This window comes from Micrasema longulum, unplaced genomic scaffold (genome assembly GCF_059751315.1).
Source record: "Micrasema longulum isolate JH-2025_06_02 unplaced genomic scaffold, ASM5975131v1 h1tg000039l, whole genome shotgun sequence".
NCBI lineage: Eukaryota > Metazoa > Arthropoda > Insecta > Trichoptera > Brachycentridae > Micrasema > Micrasema longulum.
In genome coordinates this window covers 701,938-725,852 of record NW_028277246.1, presented here as the reverse complement: position 1 = coordinate 725,852, position 23,915 = coordinate 701,938, and the positions used below count along the sequence as shown (strand labels likewise).

At 31.5% G+C, this 23,915-nt stretch overlaps 1 protein-coding gene across 2 annotated transcripts in view; it reads right to left on the bottom strand.

Annotated features, from left to right (window-relative positions):
• Positions 1–2,599: 2,599 nt before the first annotated feature.
• LOC148285378 (alpha-tocopherol transfer protein-like) overlaps positions 2,600–23,915 on the bottom strand; it is a 44,875-nt gene continuing 23,559 nt past the window's right edge. For both annotated transcript variants that reach the window (XM_088226250.1, XM_088226259.1), the window contains exons 2-8: positions 19,505–19,662; positions 17,532–17,691; positions 11,830–11,888; positions 10,058–10,254; positions 7,963–8,073; positions 5,310–5,412; positions 2,600–3,426 (exon numbers count right to left, since the gene is read on the bottom strand). In XM_088226250.1, the coding sequence (XP_088082376.1) occupies positions 3,275–3,426; positions 5,310–5,412; positions 7,963–8,073; positions 10,058–10,254; positions 11,830–11,888; positions 17,532–17,691; positions 19,505–19,643 (921 nt within the window). In that variant the 5' untranslated portion in view covers positions 19,644–19,662 and the 3' untranslated portion in view covers positions 2,600–3,274. The remainder of the gene's footprint in view (positions 3,427–5,309; positions 5,413–7,962; positions 8,074–10,057; positions 10,255–11,829; positions 11,889–17,531; positions 17,692–19,504; positions 19,663–23,915) is intronic.

The following is a 23,915-nucleotide window of genomic DNA, read 5'->3' as shown; positions in this document are numbered from 1 at the left end:
TTCATTACATTTCAATAGGTCAGGGAACACTATGATCAGTACTCTCTTTAAAAATTGTGGTTGATTCTGGAGTGATGACATTGAATAATGGCTTTATAATGGCAACAGAGATATTCCATAGGTTGGCTGATTGAAAAAATATAAATAATATGAATCGTTTTTATTAAGTCATCGCTACTAACTTTATCAAAAGTGATTTTAATTATCTTCCTTCTTAGTTTTGTTAAATGGAATTTTAATACGGAACAATCACTGGTATGTAAAATTCCCATGGGGCTTATAAAAAATAAAGTACGTCTTCGTTTTTTCAGGTCCTGAAGGCATCATTTTCCTACTTTACGGTTTTACGAAATATAAACGAAAAGAAGCAATTATAAGGTAAAACCATTTGGAAAAAAATCATTATGTTAAAAGAAGATTAAACGAGTAATAGTCTTGCAGAACCGATATTTTTTCATATATTTTCTATTTTTCATTTTTATTTATTATAATATAAAGTTGCAACATGTTAACAAAAATGAAAAAAGCACAGAAACAAAAAACAAAACGGAATACCACACCAAAACAGAAGCAACCTCTGGCTTTCTGTGGAATTACAATATTAATCATTGAAGGATAAAATACACATATATTTAAAAAACTAAATGAAAGTATATAAAACATTTTTTTATAAATAAGTGCATGTAGTTTTTATAAATAAGTGCAATAAACATATGCATGCAAATAAGCATGCGTGCGCACGCATGTATTACCTACACACATATATAGACGCACACGCACACGCACACGCACACGCACACTCACTCACACGTACATACATAATAAAACATAGTTAAAGAAAATTATAAAATAAGATTTTCAAGTTACTTAACAAAAGAATAAGAACTATCTATCTATAACATGTCCTACATGTAAGTTTTTTATGTTTTTTAAAATTATGTTTTAATTCATTTAAATGTGATGCATAGTTTGATATGTCGTTATTTAATCTCTGTGAAGCTAAATGTTCTTTCAGTCCATATTTGATTGCTCTCCCGCTTTGTCATATATATGAACCCGGACAAGTACATGTTAATTCATATATTTCGCTTTTTCAAATTTGTTAACCTGATCTTTACTATTAATTTATGTTTGGCCCAAAGATTTTTTATTATAAAACGAAACTAAAATATTGTTTTTTTCTAACACTTGTTTTGTTGTATTGCTTGTAATGTATATGTAAATATAAGTTATTACAATGGAATTCCATCAAGATTTGTCAATAAATAATTTAAATAAAATAAAGCTTCTGCCGTTTAAATGTGTCATTTAGGCGTTATTAAAACAGAATAGTCATTTCGAAAGTTTTCACTATTTCTATATTATTGAGAGTACCCATATTTAGAGTAAGTTTTCTTGCATAACTATCTTCTGCGAGCATTTTATTCGTATTCATATTTTCTATTTGTTTATTTTTATCTCCCATATCAACAGCTATGTGACCCATCAACGCGAGTAATTTTATTTGCTTTCACATTCACTATATTTTGTTGATCCTTGTTAATTTTTTTTGATGGATCCTGTGTGGCAAGTATTAATTCCTCAATTATTATTTTAGTTTCCTCGAGTAAAGTATGTGGATTCATTTTTAATCTTATTATATTAAGTAAAAACTAATGATATTATTCCTTCAGTAATTATAATACAGTACCAAAAAACAGTATTAATTTGGTAACTGTTTTTTATTTTTATATTTATCAATAGATGGCAGTAAAATGCGTTATCTACTCTCTGCTTTATCAGTTGAATTATTTAATTCAAAACAGACATACCCGCAAACTGTCAGAAATCGCAAAAATGTTCCAATTCACTTAGTAAAACTTTTAACTCACAGAAATAACGCTAAAGATTATATTACTCTGTTTAATGCTTTGCTTGACAATTTGCAAGCATATATAATCTACCCCAAAATCACCTCTGATAATCAAAACTTCACAAATTAACAATATTTAAAACAGTTTTAACGTTTTTATTAGTAATTCCAAGTAATGCGGCAGTGCTCGCTATATCTGTCAGATTACAGAGAGACCACTGTATTAATTTATATTGTGTTACTTAAAGTATGATTAGGGACGAGGTTGTCAATCTTCTTAAAGTTTGAGATAACCTGAAATTGACTAATCTGCTTTTCTTCCATACTTTTATTTGCTATTTATGTATCCTAATATTTTTATGTTTTTTCACTACGTATATTTGTATTATTCAATTAAGCAGGTACCGACTCACTGTTATTTGGCATATTATTTATTACCCTCATTTCTTAATATATTATAGAGTGAGTTAAGAGAAACCATATCTCAATTATCCTTTCAATCATGTTTTTAAATATATTTTTTATTGATTTCAATGATGCTTACTTTCATGTAATACAATGATCATAATTCACAACAAAAAGTAAAACTTTGACATCTATTGTTGGGGATAAAGACATTAAGATGATGATAACATGAAACTTTTATTTTCGTGAGTCTTTTTTGTTTGGAAAAATACATATTTTAGTTAGGCTCATTATTTCTTTGTATAGGTCTAAGAGGAATAAAAAGGTAATAAAAAACAGTAGTAAAGGTTACAAAAATATATATTTTACATACAAAAAATAGAAACGTTTTGAAGAGTTTTTGACTTTAATTTCGAGAGTATTTTTACCATAATCCAATACGCCAAAAATTTAAATGTGAATCTATTTATCGAAAGTTTCATAAAAACAAAATAAAAGAATTGTAATAACGATACAAATCAAATATAAAAAAAGGTAATTATTCTTAATATCTAAGATATAAAAAATACGAAACGTGCGAATAATATTAAAAACATAGTAATAATATTTAAAATTAAGTACAATAATATGTATGTTTATAGGATCACAATAAGTGCATTGAGCAAAAATAACTAGGTACGAGTTTTTTTTAATACAGTAAAAGGAAACAATTAGCAAATAAAACATAACGATTTTTTTTGAGAATATTTTTTTGCCATATCGTTAAGTTTCCTAGAGACGGTATTGTAAAAAATCACAAATATAAATCATTTTTTAATTTTTCTACCAATCTGACAATAAAAGTGATTTTAAATTTATATCGTGTTAACGTGAATAATTTTAATCTCTTAATTTTGAACTAAATTATAAAATATGCGTTGATAATGATTTTGTCGATTTTAAAATTTTTGTTCAATTTCAAGAGTGGTGGCTCGCTGTGCATCAGTGCTTGATCTTTTTTAGGTATGTGGTGTTGATTTAATCTATGACCAGCTGTCTGAAGCTGCCGTCCATACCGAAGAGGTCATCATAGGTCTTGGGTTTCCCTGGACGCCTGCTTTCGTCAGCCTTAACATTCTCCTGCTCCTTGAACCAGGCGCTGTATCCTTCCAGCTTCTTTTTCCAGGCGTCTGAAATAAGACGAAAAAGATCAATTCAAATCCTTACTAAATTTAATTCTAGGGCATAATCAGTTTTGGTACAAGGAACTCGTTTTTTTTAGTTTTTGATTCTTCTTCTTCTAGTGCCTTGCCGGGTCCCCCCGACGTTGACGATCACTACAACGAAAGCATATGTATCTGTCCTGCGCTAATTTTACATTTCGCAGCCAGGACGACTGCTTATTGATGTACTCGCCGCGCCGTAGTAATTCCTGGTAAAAGATGACCAGAGTGGTTTCCCGTTGCCTTCTCTAGTGGATTTTCTGTCGGGGCTACCTTCCCTTAGCTGGTTGGTTTTATTTATTTATTACATCCATGACCCATTTACAACACCTACACAAAGAACTAAAATAAAAAGTATGCAAGAAACTGAACAAACAGAACATAAATAATACATATAACAAGTTTACACATTTTGGAAGAACTCCCAAGTACTACGGTGAATAGACAAATTTACACATTTTGGATATAGAGGCAAAATAATCAATGTTGCTCAGAAAAGATTTGATAAATAGCAAATTCTGGTAACACGGTTTGGGACATAAGAAGAGATTTGTAACAAAAGAGATGGGACATCACCTATAGCATTTAGTATTAAAAAATATATGTATGTATGTATGTTTATGTGAACATGTGTGTGTGGTATATATGTGTCTATTTGTATCATCAAATAACATTTGTAATGCTATTTTGTTTAAATTTGAAATTATATAACTTCTAGTAAATAACTATAACAGTGTAAGCCACTCTTAGCAAAAAAACTAGTCTCTTTTTTGGAAAATAAAGTTTTAAGATTCACTAAATATATAAAAGTTAATTGTAGGTAATCGAAAATAAAACATACATCAATTTATGTAACTATATTAATTAATAAAAATTAATAAAAACTACAAAAAAAGTCTATCTCTATTCAACGTTTTTCTAATGAAGAAAGATTACCTAAGAGATGTTGTTTTTGCGATCTGAGCAACCGCGACTTTTCTTAAAATCGGTGATGGACAGACTCGATTGAGTTAATATGAGTCCTGTGGATGAAATTGTTGATGCGTATTCTAGGGACGAACTAATGAGCAGTTTTTAATGGTATTATTATTATTTAAATCCCATTTTTTTTGTATTAGATAAATAATTTCACATACGTAATAATAGCTTAATATTAAATACTTTGATGAACAATTGGTACAGCGGTGTTTAAATAAAAGCACAGAATAAGAGAAGTTGCTTAGCGATTGTTGATAATTTAATCAGTAGCTCAATCACAAATAACTATCGACGTGCTAATAAGCGACGTGATAACAATTTCTCATCACGGTTGTTTATTGTATTCGCGATCACAATGGAACATCCGTGAACACCTAATATTAAATGTCAAAATATTTACGTTTCGTGACGTCCTGCTGCGTAATCACATATTTGAATTTCACCGGTGTAAATATGGAAAATATTCCAAAACTGCTATTTTTATTTAATATTTATCATGCTATTCATTACACTAAGCCGGCGGTTGGCAAGCCAAATGTCAAGAAAAGCAGTCGCCATGGCAATTGTAATTTAATTTGGACTTTTCTGTATTAGATACTTCTTATTTTTTTGCAAATGCAATATATTGTATTATTTTTTCTAGTGAACACCGAATTTTTTCCCGTGAACTGTATTTATTTACGAGGAAAAGAAAAAAACTAACCAACTCGAGCGTTGACTTAGAGATTACACACACGTTGACTTATGACTGCGATAACTTAAGCATGTTCATTATTGTTCATTGTGATCGCTCAAATGCTAAGCATGTTTTTAAGCACGTGGATAGTTATTTGTGATTGAGCTACTGGTATGGCAATACGTATGAAACTTACTGTTGATATCGACGATGGATCCAGCATTACCACCATATTCTTCTGGCATCATCTCTTTGGGAACATGCTTATAGAGAGTATCGATGTCGCTGTGGATGAAGATCTACAAAAAGATAAGAATAATATATTATTAAAAAAATGTTTTCATTTATAATTTAAAAAATAAAATTGTTGAAAAATACGCCTTCACCAACGCGTCATGATTGATTGTGACACTCGTGATGTGAAGATTCATGTTCGTCTACATTTTTTTTACCTTTTGCATGGGCCTTTATTGTTGTGGGGTTTTTACAAAAGATTTTGACGTTGTGAATTATACATTCGTTGTGTATTGGGTACTATACAGTATTTGGTAGCTTTTCTTTCAGACGTAATACACAAAGAATAGTTGTAAAATCTATAATATATGTGTAAACGCGGGCAGCATAATATACGACGGTCTTTTCATACAAAGTACGTACGGGAAACGTCAAAATTTGTTGAGAATCGTGAAGTATGAGGGGCGTGGCCAATGGAATGAAGCGTTTTTGCGGGAATTCAAAAATATTTTTTATGCTAGCAATAAGTAAAAAAAATAAATTATTTTTACTGGAAATTATTTGATATATTCTTGTTAATTCATGTTCTAAAAAAAACGTGATATTTCCCTATTTTAATATTTTTTGTTTGGCTGTTTTCTTACACTCCATTTTTGCGTTAGATTCATGGTGTACCTAAATAATTTTCATAATAAAGCAATTGTGGAGTAATATATGGTTTGTGAAATTATGATGCAACTCCCATTGAAGTTCCAATGTAGTTTTAGTAATATGGTGTGAGGTCAGAGGATAGAGGTTTAAATCCCGCTTTTATACAACTTTATTTCCATTTTATACCGCTATTGAGGACCGTTTTTACCAAATAAAATATCTAATAAAAAAAACAAAATGCCTTTTTGACGGAAATCGATTAGTGAAATAAAATTTTAGAAAAGCGAAAGTCGAATTGGATCGGATTTTTATTTAATTATGTAATAATATGAAAATATTTCAGAAATAACATATCTTTTTCTATAAAATGTATACCTATGTATAGGCAATGGCAAATGGTTATTTTATTTACAGGCAAGCGATAAAAAAAAACATATATTTGTGCCTACATAGGAGGTACATAATATAATGTACGTAATATATAATATAAATTAATATTTTTCTGTGGTTCTGTGTGATACAACAACTCTCATCCATGAAATCAACGCAAACGATGTAAATTCGTGATATATTATATTATATGGATATATTATCCATTAATCATCATTATAGTTCATTAAAAAATAAATAAAAATACCACTTTGAATTTAGTCGATATTAGGGATTCAATTGAAACGTCAACTAGCCGAATTGTTCTTGTAATTATTAGCGCTAAAAATGGCCGCGTGGAGCGCTATATGTCCTGCAATATGACGCATGAGAGTAATTATAGTCTTACGTCAAAAGTACCGTCTCAAAGAAAAATAGTTCTTAAGAATCAATGTTTGTAATACTGTTTTCCAAATCCAGAATCTTTAAATAATTTGTGTAATCTGCAAGTTAATTCTAGGAGAAAAACCCGCACTGGGGTTAAGACGTTCAAAATATAGTATACTTATTTGTATAAAAAAATAAGCTGGAATAATCAGCTAGTTTCTTGGCTTACCGCAGGCGCTGGGCGCGCTTTATTAAAATTTATATTTATATTAGGATAAAAATACAAACGGTGGAAATGATTTAAAATAAATGGTAATTTTTTATTTGTTTTTCTGTAAACAAAGTAACAATAAAACATTATTAGGTTAGTCAAATATGATGGTAAGCTGCGCATAATTGCTTCTATACACGGTTCGCCCCTGGTATATCGTATATGTAAGCATATAAAATATAACAAAAAAAGTAAACTTAAACATTATATCCTAACACAAATAAACTTTTCCATTAATTCCTATAACAAAATAAGAAGATATATCGTTTTTGCGAAAACTCGGAAAGTGTGAATTTTTAAACGAATATCTCCACTTCTTCTCTAATATTGACTTCAGTACAAGAGTTAGGATGTAAAATTTTTGTAAAACTGTATTTTTGTTGTTGTTGACATTTTGGTAGTTATATTTGAATAACAAAAAAAAGGTTTTCCTGAAAATTTTACTTCGTGAAAAGGGTCCTAAATTATTCACGATAGATTTAAATCGTAGTGATCATGTGTTTTGTTACGAGTAAAACAAAAGTATTCCATAAAAATAAACTCTTATTTTAAATACTATCCGCACCTCATGGCGGCTCCAGCGGTGTCATTACACATTATCATTATCTCATTTACTCATTATCCATTGATAAGACCCTCGCCCGATGCACAGGGGGCTCTGGGTTGGTTTTTCGGCGAGATTTAAGAAGTACTGATGGGATTTTTTTTAATGCTGTTTTACGGTGCAATTGGGTCTTCTGTGCAGTTGTGTGCAAAAACAAATATATATCTCGTATACAAAACTTATTTGGGACCTCACATGTAAAATGATGATTCGTTTGATTTGTCAATTAGAGAGCAATGAAAATGTGCTAGCATTGAATTGTTTAGCTATGTATGTAGTCCGTCATACTAATTTTTAGTGATCTAGGGTTGAAGAAAATATTAATCTACTTACTCTCTCCCTGATCTTTTCCTTGATAAAAGGCTTTACGAAGTTAACAATGGTATCTACAAGAGGAGACACGTTGATGACATGAACTTCCTTCAGCTTTACGGGGTAGGCTTCCTGAAAAAAATAAAACAAATAATTATCTAAAAGCAAGTAAATGCAAGAAATACCCATTCTGAAAAGCAGTGGTCGCAGATTGATAAATTCAGTATTTCCTTTTTTTTAAAATTAATTTTATGTACCATATCACATTAATAAACAATTTATTTATAATTTTTTTTTATGCCGTTCCCCTCCTATGAAGAGACAAGCTCTCATGCTTGGAGAAGGACTTACTGTGATAATATAGGTACAAGTTTCATAAGTATTTTAAGTAACAAAAAAAAAATAACACTAGCGGACCCGACAGTCGTTGTCCTACCCAAGGTTTGGTTTGCCTACTTTAACTTCAGAAAAGACATTCATTCCTTAATAAGTTGGTATATAGATACTTGTTTATGATTGAATTCCAAAACTAAAAATGGTTAGTATTTTAATCTTAGAGTATATACATATCTATACTCTAAGATTTTAATATTGGATTTAAGTAGGTACCTAGGTACTTGTTTATGGTTGAATTCCGAAACATAACATAAATATTTTTTCAAATATGGCATTCTTTTTGCAAACGTCAAACTCCGGTCTTCTCACCAAGAGAGGGGTGCACTAATGTAGAAATACAATTTTAAAAAATGTATTACATTTAATATTATTTTGTTTTTGCCAAAAATAGAGCAAAAAGAAATAAATGGGTAGAAATTATAAGGAATTTAAAGAAATAATCTGATTAAGATCCAGAAAAAAATAATTTTGTTTGGATAGATTCAAAAACAAACTTTTTTTATACACTTAAAACTACATCCTTCATTTTTTTGTAAATGCATTCTCCTCGAATGCAACTCCGGTAGATCGATGAATAAAACGTTTATGCTCCTTACTTCTTTTTTACGTAATTAATTAAAGATTTTAATATCCACGAACACGCACAGCGCAACGATCTATATTTCTCTGAAAACCGCACGTAAATCGGTTAAGCCGTTTAGGAAGAGTTTAGTGACATCACACGTACAGAGGAATTATATATATAAAGATTATCATAATGAAAATACAATATATTTATATTTTTCATTATTTCTTCATACATCGTTTATTTTTTGTGTTTGTTTCTTTTTTGTAAGGAATTACTTTGTACAATCAGTTTTAACTCTGAGTTTTTTATAAATATCATTTTTGTATTTAATCGACTTATTCATGTCAAATTAATTCAATTTTTCTTCTTTGTAAATTTGTATAATATTAATTTTATTAATTATGGTTCGCTTATAATAAACAATACATCCGACATTGGTAAAATAATCACAATTTGTTGTGTTGCATGTTGTATTCATCAATTGTATGTGAACACAACATGCAAAAATAAGTAAACTTTTTTTTTAATTGACCAGCTTAATAAAATTATTTTAAGAGTTATAAAAATAAATTCATTTACCTAACTAGCATAATGGAGTGTTTAAAATTTATAAATTGCGTTACAGTTCTCCTATAATTATTTATGATTTATTTTGTAAATAGTGCCTACTGTATAAACTTCAAATAATTTATAAACATTTTCCGTGTTGAATGTTGAACGTTTAAAAAAGACGATATTTTGGGACTATCCAAATGTTTGTAGATAAAATACTGGTGAATGAAATGATGAATGTTACACAGTGTGTAAAATGGCCACTTAAACTAGCCAATGACAGGTTATAAGTCCTTCAAATGCCTTGACTTCCACATCTCTTCTCTTAACTTTTATTAATCCTTGTTGTAATTTGTTATTTTTAAAGACTCCCTGGGGGATGATATCCAGTCTTTTGTCTACAAACATTTGGACAACCTCAAAATATAGTAATAAACCAACTGGTCCAAGAAGTTTAAAAATTGTAAAACTGTTTTTAGGCGTTTTTAATACGTAAAATAATTCGATCAGATGAATCTCTTCACAGCAATAAAGGTTTGAGCTCTTTAACTGTACTAAAATGGTATCTGTTTTAATTGAACGTCACTGTTTTATACACACCTGCACACAAATCAAGAACTTCTTCACAATGGTTGGGGTGAACTTGGCGAAGTGGTTTGGAGTAGCTACTGAAGCATCCAGGATGTAGACATCTCCCGCAACTCCGATGGACTCTTCGGCCAGACGAATGTCTCCTATCATCAAGGCGGCCTTCAGGGCTTCCGGTACGTTAGGAGTCACCACATCCTTGTTGGCTCCTAAATGAGAAACAAGACAAAAAAATGGAAATGTTAAAAAAAAAATACGTGTGTAAATAAATAAAATAAATAAATAAATGCTTAGCATTTCGCGACCGGCTTATAGAGACGCCTTTTTGCTCTTTTGCATAAAACAAAAGTGTTGCAAATTTTAGGTTTGTTTTTGATTTAACAACAAACGTATAACGAACCGTTTCGTCACTTTGCTTGCGATTCTCGACCTGAGTGCCTAAGCCCGTTGTTTTTCTGTATGTATGGAATTGTTGGTTAATTATATTATATTTTTCATTTTATTTGATCCGTTAATTATTTTATTAAGGGAAAATCCACCATTATATTTTAATTATTGCTTTACCATAATAAAGCCAATTCCTTATTTTATTTACCTTTTTATTCTCTGTCTGCACCTAATGGTACACCAACCGTAGTGTATATTGATTATTTTTATTACACGAAGGAGGGATGATCAGTCTTACGCTTCAGGTGCAAAATATAAAATATTGTAGTACAAATTTTTTTTTTTTATTAACCTATTTTTATACATCAGTTTATTGTACATAATTTGAGACATAAGTCCTTACTCCATGGGACTAAAAGTCCTGTGTTGAGATGGGACGAGCAATAAGTTGACACAGACGCATGAGTATATTACCACAAATATAGGATCAGAAACATAAAAGAAAATTAAAACAAAAAAAGCATATATATGGCACATCAATAAGGTAAACAGTAAACTTAAACATTTGGAAAATCATCAAGGAGTTTCCTACTCAAATCCCTCCCACTAAGGAAAATCCAGTCCAAAATAGTTTTTGTCATTGAGAGCTTAATACGCTTTTCCAAATTATTGAAAACTCTCTTTGCGATAAATGAGAGATGTCTCTGAGTAAAAGTCGTACGATTTTTGGGTGTGACATAATTCATTCTCTGGGAAAACCTCATACGGACATTTTGCTGAGACCTCTCCTTTTTGTTCGACCAGAAGTGTGTAAGTGCTTATTTTAATTACTCGGAAATCAATGTTTTACATTTTCCTTTGCAGGGATCAAACTTTAGACCTCAAGAATGGTAGGCGAGCACGTATACTACCACACTACTCGGTGGACTTATTTCCATTTTTCCAGGATTTTTACCTGAGAGTAGCCATTGAGTCGAAGACACTAAAACATAATCCTAGACAATTGTTTTCAACTTGGTGGTAATCGAGTGTAAATCGGGTAGCGGTTAGCGTGTTTGCCTACCGTGTTTGAGGTCTTGGGTTTGATTCCTGGGAGGGTCAAAATAAAATATTTGTTTCTAAGGTTCTACACAGCAATATTTCACTGTCTCTGGGTTGCCGAATACAGCTTAAGACTGATTACCTTACCTTTCTGTAACACGTAATTCAGTGCCCTATATACCAACAGGTACAAATAAGGGTTTGATTCGATGTGTTACTATAAAAGACAAATGTCTAAATATTTCATAAAATTTCTTGGGTACATACATATTATATACTTGGGTCATAAAATTATAACGGTTTAAAAAAGTTGAAATTAGTTTTTTTCAAATAAAAAGTAAGAAAATAGTTATTACCTCTCATCATGACAACCCTACGACCTTCTGGGGTAAGTCCTGGTAGTGGAGGCATGTTTCTGAAGAAAAAAACAAAATTACCAATAATTAGTCATGTTTATTTCCCCTAACGTTTTTTTTAAGTCGCAAATTATTTGTACCTTGCTTTTGTTATATGCAAGCTTTCATCGAATATTGATAAATGTATTTTGAAATTATCTTGAGTAGACTTTAAGTTCATCTCACCGAAAATAAACATTCCAAATCGAAAGGCATTTTTGGGAGAAGTGTACAAATTTGGATTTTGTCTTAGGGAAGCTGGACCATTGTAAGAGAAGGCTGCGAGACATTACATATTTTTATATACTATTTAGCGTGTAGCCAGTAAATAATATAGCCCATTATACGATATATCACTCTATACATGTTGAACTCACGCCCCTCCATTCATCCCCTCCCTCTTTTTTCAACTATTTTTTCCACAACATCAAAAATTTTCTTCACCAAATCAGTGCATGTAAGGGTTGCCTACTAGAAGCATGTTGGCTTTATGTTTTTGTGCAACAACTATGATAAAGGTGTATAGTGGGTTTTGCATGTTGGTTTGACTGGTACGTTTTTAATAATATGCATGCTTATGTTTTCCTTTCCATTAGTTGTATTCCAACTCAACACAAATTTTACAATAAGGCATATGAACATATGTTTTTCTGTCAATCTCTCAGGGATGCCTTTTTGATATTGTGCAAAAAAAACAACTGATTATACCTAACTAAATTCGACAAAATCGAGGTTTCGTTGTCCCGGTTTCCGCTCCCCAAAACGGAACCACTATTGTTTTTTTTTTTTTTAAGAAAGAGTATAAGATTGAAATTTTATGTGTGAAACCTTTTCCGTTTTTCAAAATTAATAATCGTATTTGTATACGTTCAAAGACGGCTTCATTATTTTTGATCTGATAATGTGTTAATTATTAGTTAAAATGTTTAATCTAGATACGTTTGATATGTAGGTATAAGGTACTTTCATTGATCTTTGAATTCAAGGTAATGTTTTATAACCGTGAAAAGTAAATGTTCTAGTGATGTCCTTTATTTTATTTGAGTATACCCTCAAACTGCTTATTATATTTTTTTTACTTTTAGCCATGAATAAATCTCAACAGAGACGCCAAAATTCTTAGAGAAGGGAATAGTTTTACAAACCTGGAAAAGTCGACTTAAAGACAACCTATTTAATTTTTAAAAAACATAATTAAATAATAAATAAATTAGATTTCAACCAGTTTTCTTTTTCCTTCATTAACCTTCATTAACCGGTGAATCTTACCCCATTTTGTTTTTGATGGTGTTTACTAAATATTAAATCAAAACATATGGAGCTTATAAGTTTAATATTTTTGTCATGTTGTTCTTGTTGTAAAGATGAGAGGTGTGGAGTGAGATGGATACGATCTTTTAAATTATTATCATTAACTGATAAATCTTAAGGTAACATAATTCACTTTCAATTTCACTGTTGCCAACTCCTGGAATATAAACACTTTAAAGCACCATCCATCGTCATTTCTTCACAAAATTCATTTCAGTTTTAGCAAACATGTAAAGAAAAATAACAAATCAGGATATCCATGCAAATATTTACGTCAGACAACGGACGCAACAACCTCCGGTGGCAATAATCATCAAATGGAGGCGATAAATCTAGCTGGGCCATATATTAAGGTAGGATTACATTTCCCTCGTGTGATGTGGAATGGTACGTTGAGAAGCCATCTGGCGCTTACCGCGTCTGTGGATATTTTATGGGCAGAATAACGTTGCTCTCGTGTGTTGTGTCGAGGCGCGTCGAGGTGTTATATATGCGGCATTTGGTTATCACTGAGTAAATATCCGATCTCCGGACATCAGTTGTTTATACTGTTGAATACAGCGCCTGCAGTTTCAAGCCGCACTCTCAGATCTTTAGGAAAGCTTCTTCCGTAACATCTACTTGTAGGCATTTGGAAGTCTCAGAAATTTAGACGACCTTTTTTTGTTTTTATCCAATCAACAGGTTTAGGTTAGCCTTAATAGATTGCATAAATGATATTTAATTTATTGAATTAAATTAACTAAAACAATCTTAGAATCTACTTAAATGTACAATAGGTATTGTCATTGGTCATGGCATTACCCAGGCAGACATGGCAAGTGTGTCATCTAGGAACACATTGATGTTAGAGATATTTTGTTAACTGTTCTGAGGGTCTTTGGCAATGGGGAAAAGAATCCAACGTTGGTATTAAAGTATCCCACAGCAAAAACTGCATCGATTCGCAAATTACGGTGAGGTACATTAAGGTTGATCGGAGCAAGGATATCATGGGCATCTAATACAGTTAGATATTATTTTGCGCAAGAATATTAAACCAGCCAAAACCCTTCTGAATTTTAAACAGAAAATTCGAAAGTATTCTAGACGATCATAACATTTTTTTTAGGTTTGTGTTGAACCAATTCAATCCGCATTTTATGAATAAAATGATAAGGAAACCATATTACAGAATTAAATTCAAGCAAGCTACGAACAAATGATTTATACTGCGTAATAACAATTTTTAGTCTGACACAGATATGGAACTTTATATATATATTTTTAATTTCAATTTACCTGTTTAATACGTTTATGTACATAACAGCAGGACGAGACATTTTCATTAACAACAATAACATCGAAGTGGTTGATAAATACATATATCTAGGACACAAAGTCAAACTTGGTAAGACAACCAGATAGCGGAGTTACCAAGAAGAATAGGGCTAAAGTTGGGCTGCTTTCGGCAAATTTAAAAAATATTTTTAAAAATAAAGAAGTCCCTATATGCTTAAAAAGATAAGTATATGAATCGTGCATATTGCCGGTGACAACAACGGACTAGATAAAATAAAATTAGTTAGCTAAGTTAGCATTTTAATAAGGATCGTTGCGTGCGTTTTAATTTCTGGCTAATTTAGCTAATTAAGCCAGAAATTAAAATGCACGTAACGATCCATGGAAATACAGATGCTCGGTGTATGTCTAAGAGACAGAGTAAGAAACGAAGAAGTGAGGTGCCAAACCGGAGTCATAGATATCATGGATCATGCAGCGAAATTAAAATCGCAGAGGGCAGGAAACGTGGCGAGACAAAATGATGGCAGGTGGACACCCAGAATAATAAAATGAAGACCATGGGCAAACAAAAGAAGTGTTGGAAGGCCACGAAAAGATAGGTCGACGACATTGCCTATATTGCCGGTAAAACGTGTATAATGAAAACGGGTGATAGGAAGGAGTGGAGACGTTTGGAAGAGGCCTTTCTCCAGCAGTGGAGAGAACAAGGCTGAAGAAGAAGATGTACATTACAAATATATATTTAAGGCTTAAATGCATATATATTACACGAAACAATTAAATAAATGGTAAAATAAAAATACCCAGTAACAATTAAGGTAAAAGGAAGCTATCCTGTCTGAACTTTCTTTCAGTAACACAACATATGTCGATATCTGAAGAGATACAGTTTGGAAAAAACATTGCTACTGGCATTACCATTGGCAGGCTAGTTCTGCAAGCAGGAATATAAAACAGCTTTAGCTGCTTATGTCTAAGGTAGTTATTTGGAACATAAAGAAAATTACTATTCATTACACCTAAGTTGATCGTCGTACCACGGATCAATCGGAAAAAATACATAAGCAAATACGCATTTCTTCTTTTCTCCAATCAACTGTAGCTAAGTATTCCCAGTATGAAATCTGATGGGTATTACCACGGATGGTATCCGTACTAAGCCAAAAATTTAATCTGAGCCATCTCTAGCATAACAGAGTACTTCAACTCGCGAGGCGCCCAAATCAGAGATCTTTACTCAAGTTTGCTTCGCCCCGTCGAGTTATAAAAAAGCCTAAGAACACGAGTATTCAAGGACACCTTAGCTGTTTGGAGAACAAGTCCTAACATTTTGCGCGCATTGTCACAGACACCGCAGCACCTTTGTGTGAGTATGAAATTTCAGTTTAGCATTTAACACAACTCCCTGGGCCCATATTTAAAGGGAAGTTAAAATTTATCTTCAATTTTATCTACAAAGTAAAATCAAGTTTTCTGTCTGAAAAATACAATTTGTTTACAATAATTTTTACTAAAAATGTTCAATTACCGACGAAGATACTTTGAATCTTCATGCAAATAAACACATTTTCGTACATACATTGATGGTTAAGTTCTATACAGAGATAACTAGTAATTACTAGTTTTGAGTCACGACTGTCTAAAATTTTGACAGATCCAAATTAATTTGCAACAAAAAATTATTCATCTCACCTTAAATTAAGTATACATATATGTTTATGTTAAAAATATACACAGTGGTAACTAGTTTTAGGATTGAAGTTGTCATGCAAATTATCACAACGTTTTAATTAGTTATGGGGCTAAGAGGTGTTAAGTTTATTTATTTCCATTTAAAAAACATCTGTCTAATAAGAGAAAACCAATATTTTTTAAGAGTTATACCTTTGTAGAATTGGAAAGGGGTGTTTTTTTTTAAATATAGTAAATTTAATAACAATAACAATTTGCTGAGTTAACTCTCTCTGGAAATGAGTCATCGAAATATCGATTTTACGTTATACCGTCTCGATATGTGCCGATGAAAATAGTGTTCATAATCGCGGCGCAGGTCTTTGACAGTGAAAGTTCGCTTGAGCGAACACTCTCCCATACAGTTTCTACCGCATTTTTTTAATGCTCTAGTGTACGACAGCATATAAAATTCAAAAACATTGACATTTAATTGGTTCTTAGTTCCCCAATTGAAGCTCCTTAAAAATTTCCATTTTATCAATCTGTCTAGTGACTTATTTAAATGTAACAGCCCACACTACCGCTATTGTGCAAGATTAAAATGTTACTTTCGTGGATGGAAGTCTCTCCGTACAATATAATAGCCACAAACTTCGGCCAACAAATCGAACCTTGACTCATATAAGACAGAAAAACTGGTTTTAAAATTCAGTCAATGAAACTCACAGGTAGAGAGATGTTCAACTTGAAATTAAATTTGAAGCACTCGCTTAATTCATTTTTTGTCGTATGACGCTTAAGCGTAGAGTCGGGTTGTGGTCTTGTAGCCGAGTCGCAGATTCATAGATCAAAGGACCGAGGTTCAAACCCCACAATATCACAACTTTGTTCCTATTGAACAAACCTTTTGAACTTTTTCAAAGATGGTGAATGGTAATTATATTTATTTATGTATGTATTCCATAATGTATAATTTTTTTTGTTTACTTTGCCCAGCTGCATGAAACAGTACTTATGATTTTCTTGTTAAATTAATTTAAAACATTTTATTATTTAATTTGTTTTTTCCATTTATTCTTGAATTGTTTAAACTTTCTACTGTATATGTTGTTTTAAAAGTTGAATATAAATTTTTAGGTTTTTTTTTTTATATAAATCTTGGGTAAAAGGAAATTTATGTTTTAAAAAAAAAAATATATTAAGCCAAATATGTTAGTATTATAAATTTTTGTAAAAGGCAGATTTGCCGTTCATGTTAATAAAATATAAATAAAACTTGATTTCCATTTTCTAGTACAATTGTTTCCTTTTAAAAGACCGTAGCTCTTAATTTTGTTGATTTGAAACATACTTGTTTGAGATAAAGATGGAGATTAAAGAAATGATAATCTTACAGAAGAGTGAAGACTTCTTGGAGTTCTGGTCTCGCCATGTCTCTGTCGCTGAAGAACTCTGGAACTGCAGCTCTCATGGTGAAGTACATGTCAAGTTTCCTCTTGCACTTCTCCAAAGAGAACTTGCAGCCCCTGAGGAAGGTCATCAGACGAGCATCATCTAAAAGAAGAAGACTGAATTGTGAAGTTTCAGAAGTCAGAGAGGTAAAAATCACTTCAGGTCAGAATATTAGGATCTATATGAGGAGCATTCGTAAGTTAGGTAGTATATTATTATTTAGTCAGTTTGTACATTTCGTTTATTGATACTTGGTAGATCATTCATTTCTGCATAAAAAATATCTGCCTTAAACAAGGTTTTACCTCAACAATGTTTTGAGTGTGTCCAAATGCTTGCAGACTGGCTGGATTTTCTCCCTAAGGAGGTGTTCATATTTAAATTTGTTGCAACATTCTCGATTCAAAATTGGAAAACTGTTTTCAGTCGTTGACTTGTATGTAAAATAATTTGATCAGATGAATCCTTTCACAACAATAAAGGATGTTCAAACATAGGCAGACTGGTGAATGTTATACAGTGTGTAAAATGGCCACTTTAACCAGCCAATGACAGGTCATAAGCCCTGTAAATGCTTAGACTCTCATATTCCCTTCTCAAAAATGTTTTCCTCTCTTTTGCAACTAATTTAATGTTTTACATAATTTTTTATTTATTTTTTATTTAAAACAAATAAAAATACAATATTCCAACTAAATACAATTTTTAACATTAATCAAATACAAATATTTACATTAACGTTTCCCATTACGGAAAAGAAATAAAAAAATACTGTGTACATAATAGGAAGTGACGTCTTACAACAATTAATATTATTTTAATTAAAAATATTTTTAGGATAACATATATAGATTACAAAAAGATATAAACGATATTTTTAATCAGAGTTAAATGAAGAAGAATTATAAATGTAACTTTTCACTACTTTCTTAAATATATTGTATTCCTGACTGTACTTTTTACTATCTTTGTTCATTTCATTAAAAAAAATATTCCTCTGTAAATATAATATTGATAATTAAGCAGACAGTATTTATACCAAAGAAATTTGTTACATCGAAGTAATATCATTTAGTAAAAATATAAGAAATGTGTAGTTTGTAAACTTATTTCTTACAGCACATAAACATTATATTTATTGTTATTTTTTGCTAGATATGGTTTAAGTGCTGAATTTTTAACGTATTTATTTTCCGAAAACAGGAAAAAAACCACTTTTACAAAATGTATAAAACATTTGCTAGCGGAAAATAACTTATGATAGGATAAAAGAACTCGTTTCGCAAACCAGAAACTGTTCCAAAGGTAAAGATCATGATAATTGATTTTAATTCAACAATAATGTTTCCATTTAAAAAAACCTTTCAGTAAAAACCATATCATTATGTTTCGTATTTCCAGTTTGAGTATTCAATGATATAATCGTTAGTTGCTACCATAGTTGACGAGTACAAAAGTGAGATTAAAAGAAAATACTAAATTGTCGAGAAAAATTATCCAAAAAATATTAAAAAGTCATGGAATTCACCCGAAGTGGCTTCGTAAAAAACATTTATGTCGGACGGAGAAACCCGACGCGTTATCCACTCCAGTAAAAACCGAAATATACAAGTTAATTTTATGATGTTAATGGCGTTGCCGAGATACTACAATGAAAATGAGAATATTTATGTTGAGTGACATTAGTAGGCGCTAATCGGGGGCAATTTTGTGGCGTTAAGAAATCAAACAATGCAAATAAAAAGTGGCGTCGGAGTGATCCCGAATATGTCATTTTAAAAGATAAATTAATGAAATTACAAATTACATGAAGATTTTTTTGATGATCATTTATTCTAAGTTTTGGGAAGATGAGGCTGCCTCTCCACAAAAGCAACATTACTGTTTTGGTGGTGGGTGAGGATATCACTCTTACCCCAAGTGTTGGGAAGATGCGGTTGCTTCTCCAGCCACTCCTTGATGTGCTGCAGGTCGGACTCCCTGGTGGAGATGTTCTCGTTCAGCTCCTTTTGGATCATGGAGGACATCTCGCTCGTTGGCTGTACCAGAGTCATCTTTGGGCTGGGTAATTACCTGGAACATCATGTAAAACAATGTTGTAGTAAAACTTTATATTTCCAAAATAAATAATACATAAATGTGTGCATTACATTCCCAGGAGTTATTTACCTACTCGTACATAGCTTATAGACATGTCTATAACACAAAAAAGTAGCCAGAAATTAAAATGCACGTAACGATCCATGGAAAGATAGATGCTCGGTGTATGTCTAAGAGACAAAATAAGAAATGAAGAAATAAGGCGCCAAACCGGAGTCGTGGATTTCATGGATCGTGCAGCGAAATTGAAATGGCAGTGAGCAGGACACTTGGCGAGGCAAAATGATGGCAGGTGGACACCCAGAATAATAAAGTGGAGACCGTGGGAAAACAAAAGAAGTGTTGGAAGGCCACAGAAAAGATGGGTCGACGACATTGCCTCTATTGCCGGTAAAACGTGGATGATGAAAGCGGGTGATAGGAAGGAGTTGAGACGTTTGGAAGAGGTTTTTATCCAGTAGTGGAGAGAATAAGGCTGCAAAAGAAGAAGAAGAAGACATAGCTTATTCTAGGTTAGTAAAATCAGCAAACACAAAACGTAAAAAAATATTATTCATTTAAGACCCTAATATAAATATAGGTGTCTGTTAGAGACAACACCTTTAAGACACAGGAAAATAAGTTTTTGAAGGCTATGGGTACTTAGACGTCATTTTTCCTGAATAAACTAAATTTTCAATGATAAAGATGTGCATTGTGAGTCTTATTCTTAAATGTGGCAGTCAGTGTAAAACAAGCTCCTCACCTCATTGAGACCTTTGTAGATCTGTTGTGACGGGGTTTCGCGAGTTAATTCACGGCTCTAAACGAGCCGGGCTCCTGAGTGGAGGGAGATCGAATATGCTTTTTCAAGCCTAGGTCATTGATTAAGATTTCAGGTAGGGCACTACATCCTCAGGTTTAACCAGTTTAACAAACATTCATATGGAATATATGTAGATGTTTCACTATCTTCACTGCAGAACATGTGTACATATGGAAGTTTCTAGACTTATTGTTAGTCTAGTTTACTCGTCGTTAGTAGAAGATTTAATCTCTCAAGTAACTCTGACGTGCAGAAACAGGTTAGTGATAAAAGTGAAATTTTTGTTTTGCTGTAATCACCAATCCAAATATCTCATGAAAAGCATAATTATTTAATACATTTTACTTCGAATGAATTTAGAATATGACATAAGTAATATGTTTTTTTTTTAAATGTCATTTAGATTGATTTATCGTCGCAGCTAAAGGCACGGAGACCTCTAACTCAAACATATTTAAATCAGCCAACAAAAGGTCATACGACCTTTAAATACACAATTTTCTTTCATTAACTTCTCAAAAGCGTTTATATCTGTGTTGAGATGTTTATTTATTCTTATTACCTTTAGATTTACTTGACTAAAAACACCCGCAAAATAACGATCAGATAAAGTTTATTTCATGCGTTTTTAAATTATAATTTATAAATATTTTCTCCGGTACTGACGTCTGCATGGCTGATTACTAATTTGGAATCGGAATCAAATAAATAATTTTTATTTTTTTTTAAAGAAAAAGAAACATTAGCGTTCTGATAATTTACCCAAATATTTCAATTTTGGTGGCCATTTTCAACGAGTTGTAAATAACTCACTATTATAAAATGGAAATCAAGTTGGGGAAGATTGAGGTTAGAACCTCGGACCCCTGATCCGTGAGTCCGCAACACTAGCCACGGGACCACAACCCAATTCAAATTTATTAATATATTTTGTTAGATAATTTGTAAGGTGGAAAGGAGATGAGAATGGAGAGATAGATATGAAAAAGGTACTAGTTGAACATTCGTAAAGCAGGGGAGAGTAAAATGGTTATAGTTAAAAAATATTCAGTGATTGTATGAAGAATTACAATTTGTTACTAATAAAGTAAAGATTGGAATTTGTGTAAGTTACTTCTACTACTATCGCCACTTCTTAAATTAACTTTAAAAAAATGATTTTACTTAATTTTTTTTTTTCATTTTATATATAAGGGTAAAAATTTTTTGTTTGAATTGAAAATTGACGTACGATGTTTGATAAAAAAATATACGGAATACAATACGTAAATAAAAAATACGGGAGTTTTTAAATTTTACGGGTTTGGAGAATCCGATTGTCAATTTTTTTATCAAATTATGTAGGTATACAAATTTAAAGATTCCCATTATTTTCTGAACACACCTCGTATATAAATTTCGAGTTTCAATGCGTAACTCTAAATGCCTATTGGTCAATTTTCGGGTATTTTTTACCCATTCAAGATTTTAGCTTTTTATTAGAAAAACTAGTAAGACGCCTTTGAATTTGTGAGAGTGAATTTCGATTATCCCAGAGCAAAAATTACGATATCCCGTTCACGCATCGCGGCTCGCCACGGCTTGTTGACAAAAAAAAAAGATCGCATTGATGCACCAGCCACCGTATTCACTGGCTTTTACCCCTTGCGACATTTTCCTGTTCCCAAAGATAAAGGTAAAGATTCTTTAAAAAATAATGTCATCTGAAAAAAATGGTTCTGTTCTATAAGATAATGTATTTGCTTTTACGTTACAAATGTCATTTTCTTTGATTACAAGCCTTGAAAATGGAACGTCAAGTAGGTGAAAGTGAGCATTTTCGATAACTCCTTATGTCTGCGTTCAATCGAGGGAATAATACAAAAACCAAATAATGAGAATACATTATCGACTAATTTTGGTTAATTATTTTGAAATATGTGTATTTTATCGACTTCTTCATCAAAACGCGGTAGGGGTACATATCATCATTATCATCATAATTCCTTTTTTGCTCTAATGTAGCATAGGGCACTGTATAAGTACACCAATCGCAGCGTATCTTAATCATTTTTGTTACATGAAGGTAATATCATCATTCTTATGCTTGAAGTGCTAGTTCAGATATTATGAAACATTTCAGTAAAAACCCATTTTTCAAATTATTATTTCATGTCAACCATGTGGTAAATCGAACCCGAGACCTCTTGCACGGTAAGGAAACGCGCTGACTATTACACCGCGAGGGGTAGATAAAAATCATTAATTTAATATTTTTTATAGTATCAGTAATAATAATTATGATTGTAAAAAGCGTAACATTATTGTACAAAAAAAAACACGTAATATTTAGTTATTGAGTTGTTTGATTGAGTCAACAATTTAAATAAATTACCATTTATATTGTTAACATATTAATGAAATTAGGTACCTACCTTAAAAAGTGGAATTATATAATAATGTTTTTTTAAAGTAGCTTAACATAAAATTCGTAAAGTTATGATAAAAATAAGTTTTAAATTAGATTTTTTTTCTGCATACATATCATCATTATTCCCTTTCGCACCTAGTGGTGCATAGGGCACTAATTTGGTACACCAATCGCAGTGTATCTTGATTTTTTGTTACATGAAGATATGATTATCAGTCTTACGCTTCAGGTACCAGTCTAGGGATTATGAAATATTCTAAAAGGAGTAAAAACACGCCTTTAAAAAAAAAAATTTTTTTTATCAGAATTCAAAACAGTTTTCTATAGGTAAATCCTGTGCATGTCTGCAAACATTTGGTCAAAGCAAGTAGTACCGTACGACAAATTAGAATATTTATACTTTTACATAAATATTACACAAACAATACATAAAAAAGTGGGCCTGGTAGTGTAGTGTTCAGCGCGTTTGTCTACAACGCTAAAGGTCTGGGGTTAGATTCAGACATGGTTTACATGAAATATTTATGTTGAAACACAAAAATATTTCATAGTTCTTTGGACTGGCATCTGAAGCGTCAGACTGATCAACGTACCTTCATGTAACAAAAATATCAAGATACGTTGCGATTAGTGTACCAATGCAGTGTTTTATGCAAAAATGGAATGATGATAATGATTATATGTACATTAAAAACAAATATAAGATATACTTATTTCTTGATATTATAATGGTTTTGTAATTATTTTTAAAAATAATTTTTAAAAAATAACCTAATTTCAAATACGTACATGAAGAAGGAAAATCAATGAAAATTGATTGTGGCTTAGATATGGATTTCAAAAATGTCTAAGCTCTCTTATTGGTAAACTCCTAATATAGTACCTTATTCGCCCTTGGGTGCAGATTAAGGTTAGAAAAAAACCATTTTCCATTCTTCAGAATAATAATCTAAGAAATTACAATTAGTTATTAAAGATCAAAAAAATTTTTTTTTATTAATCGTCATTCAA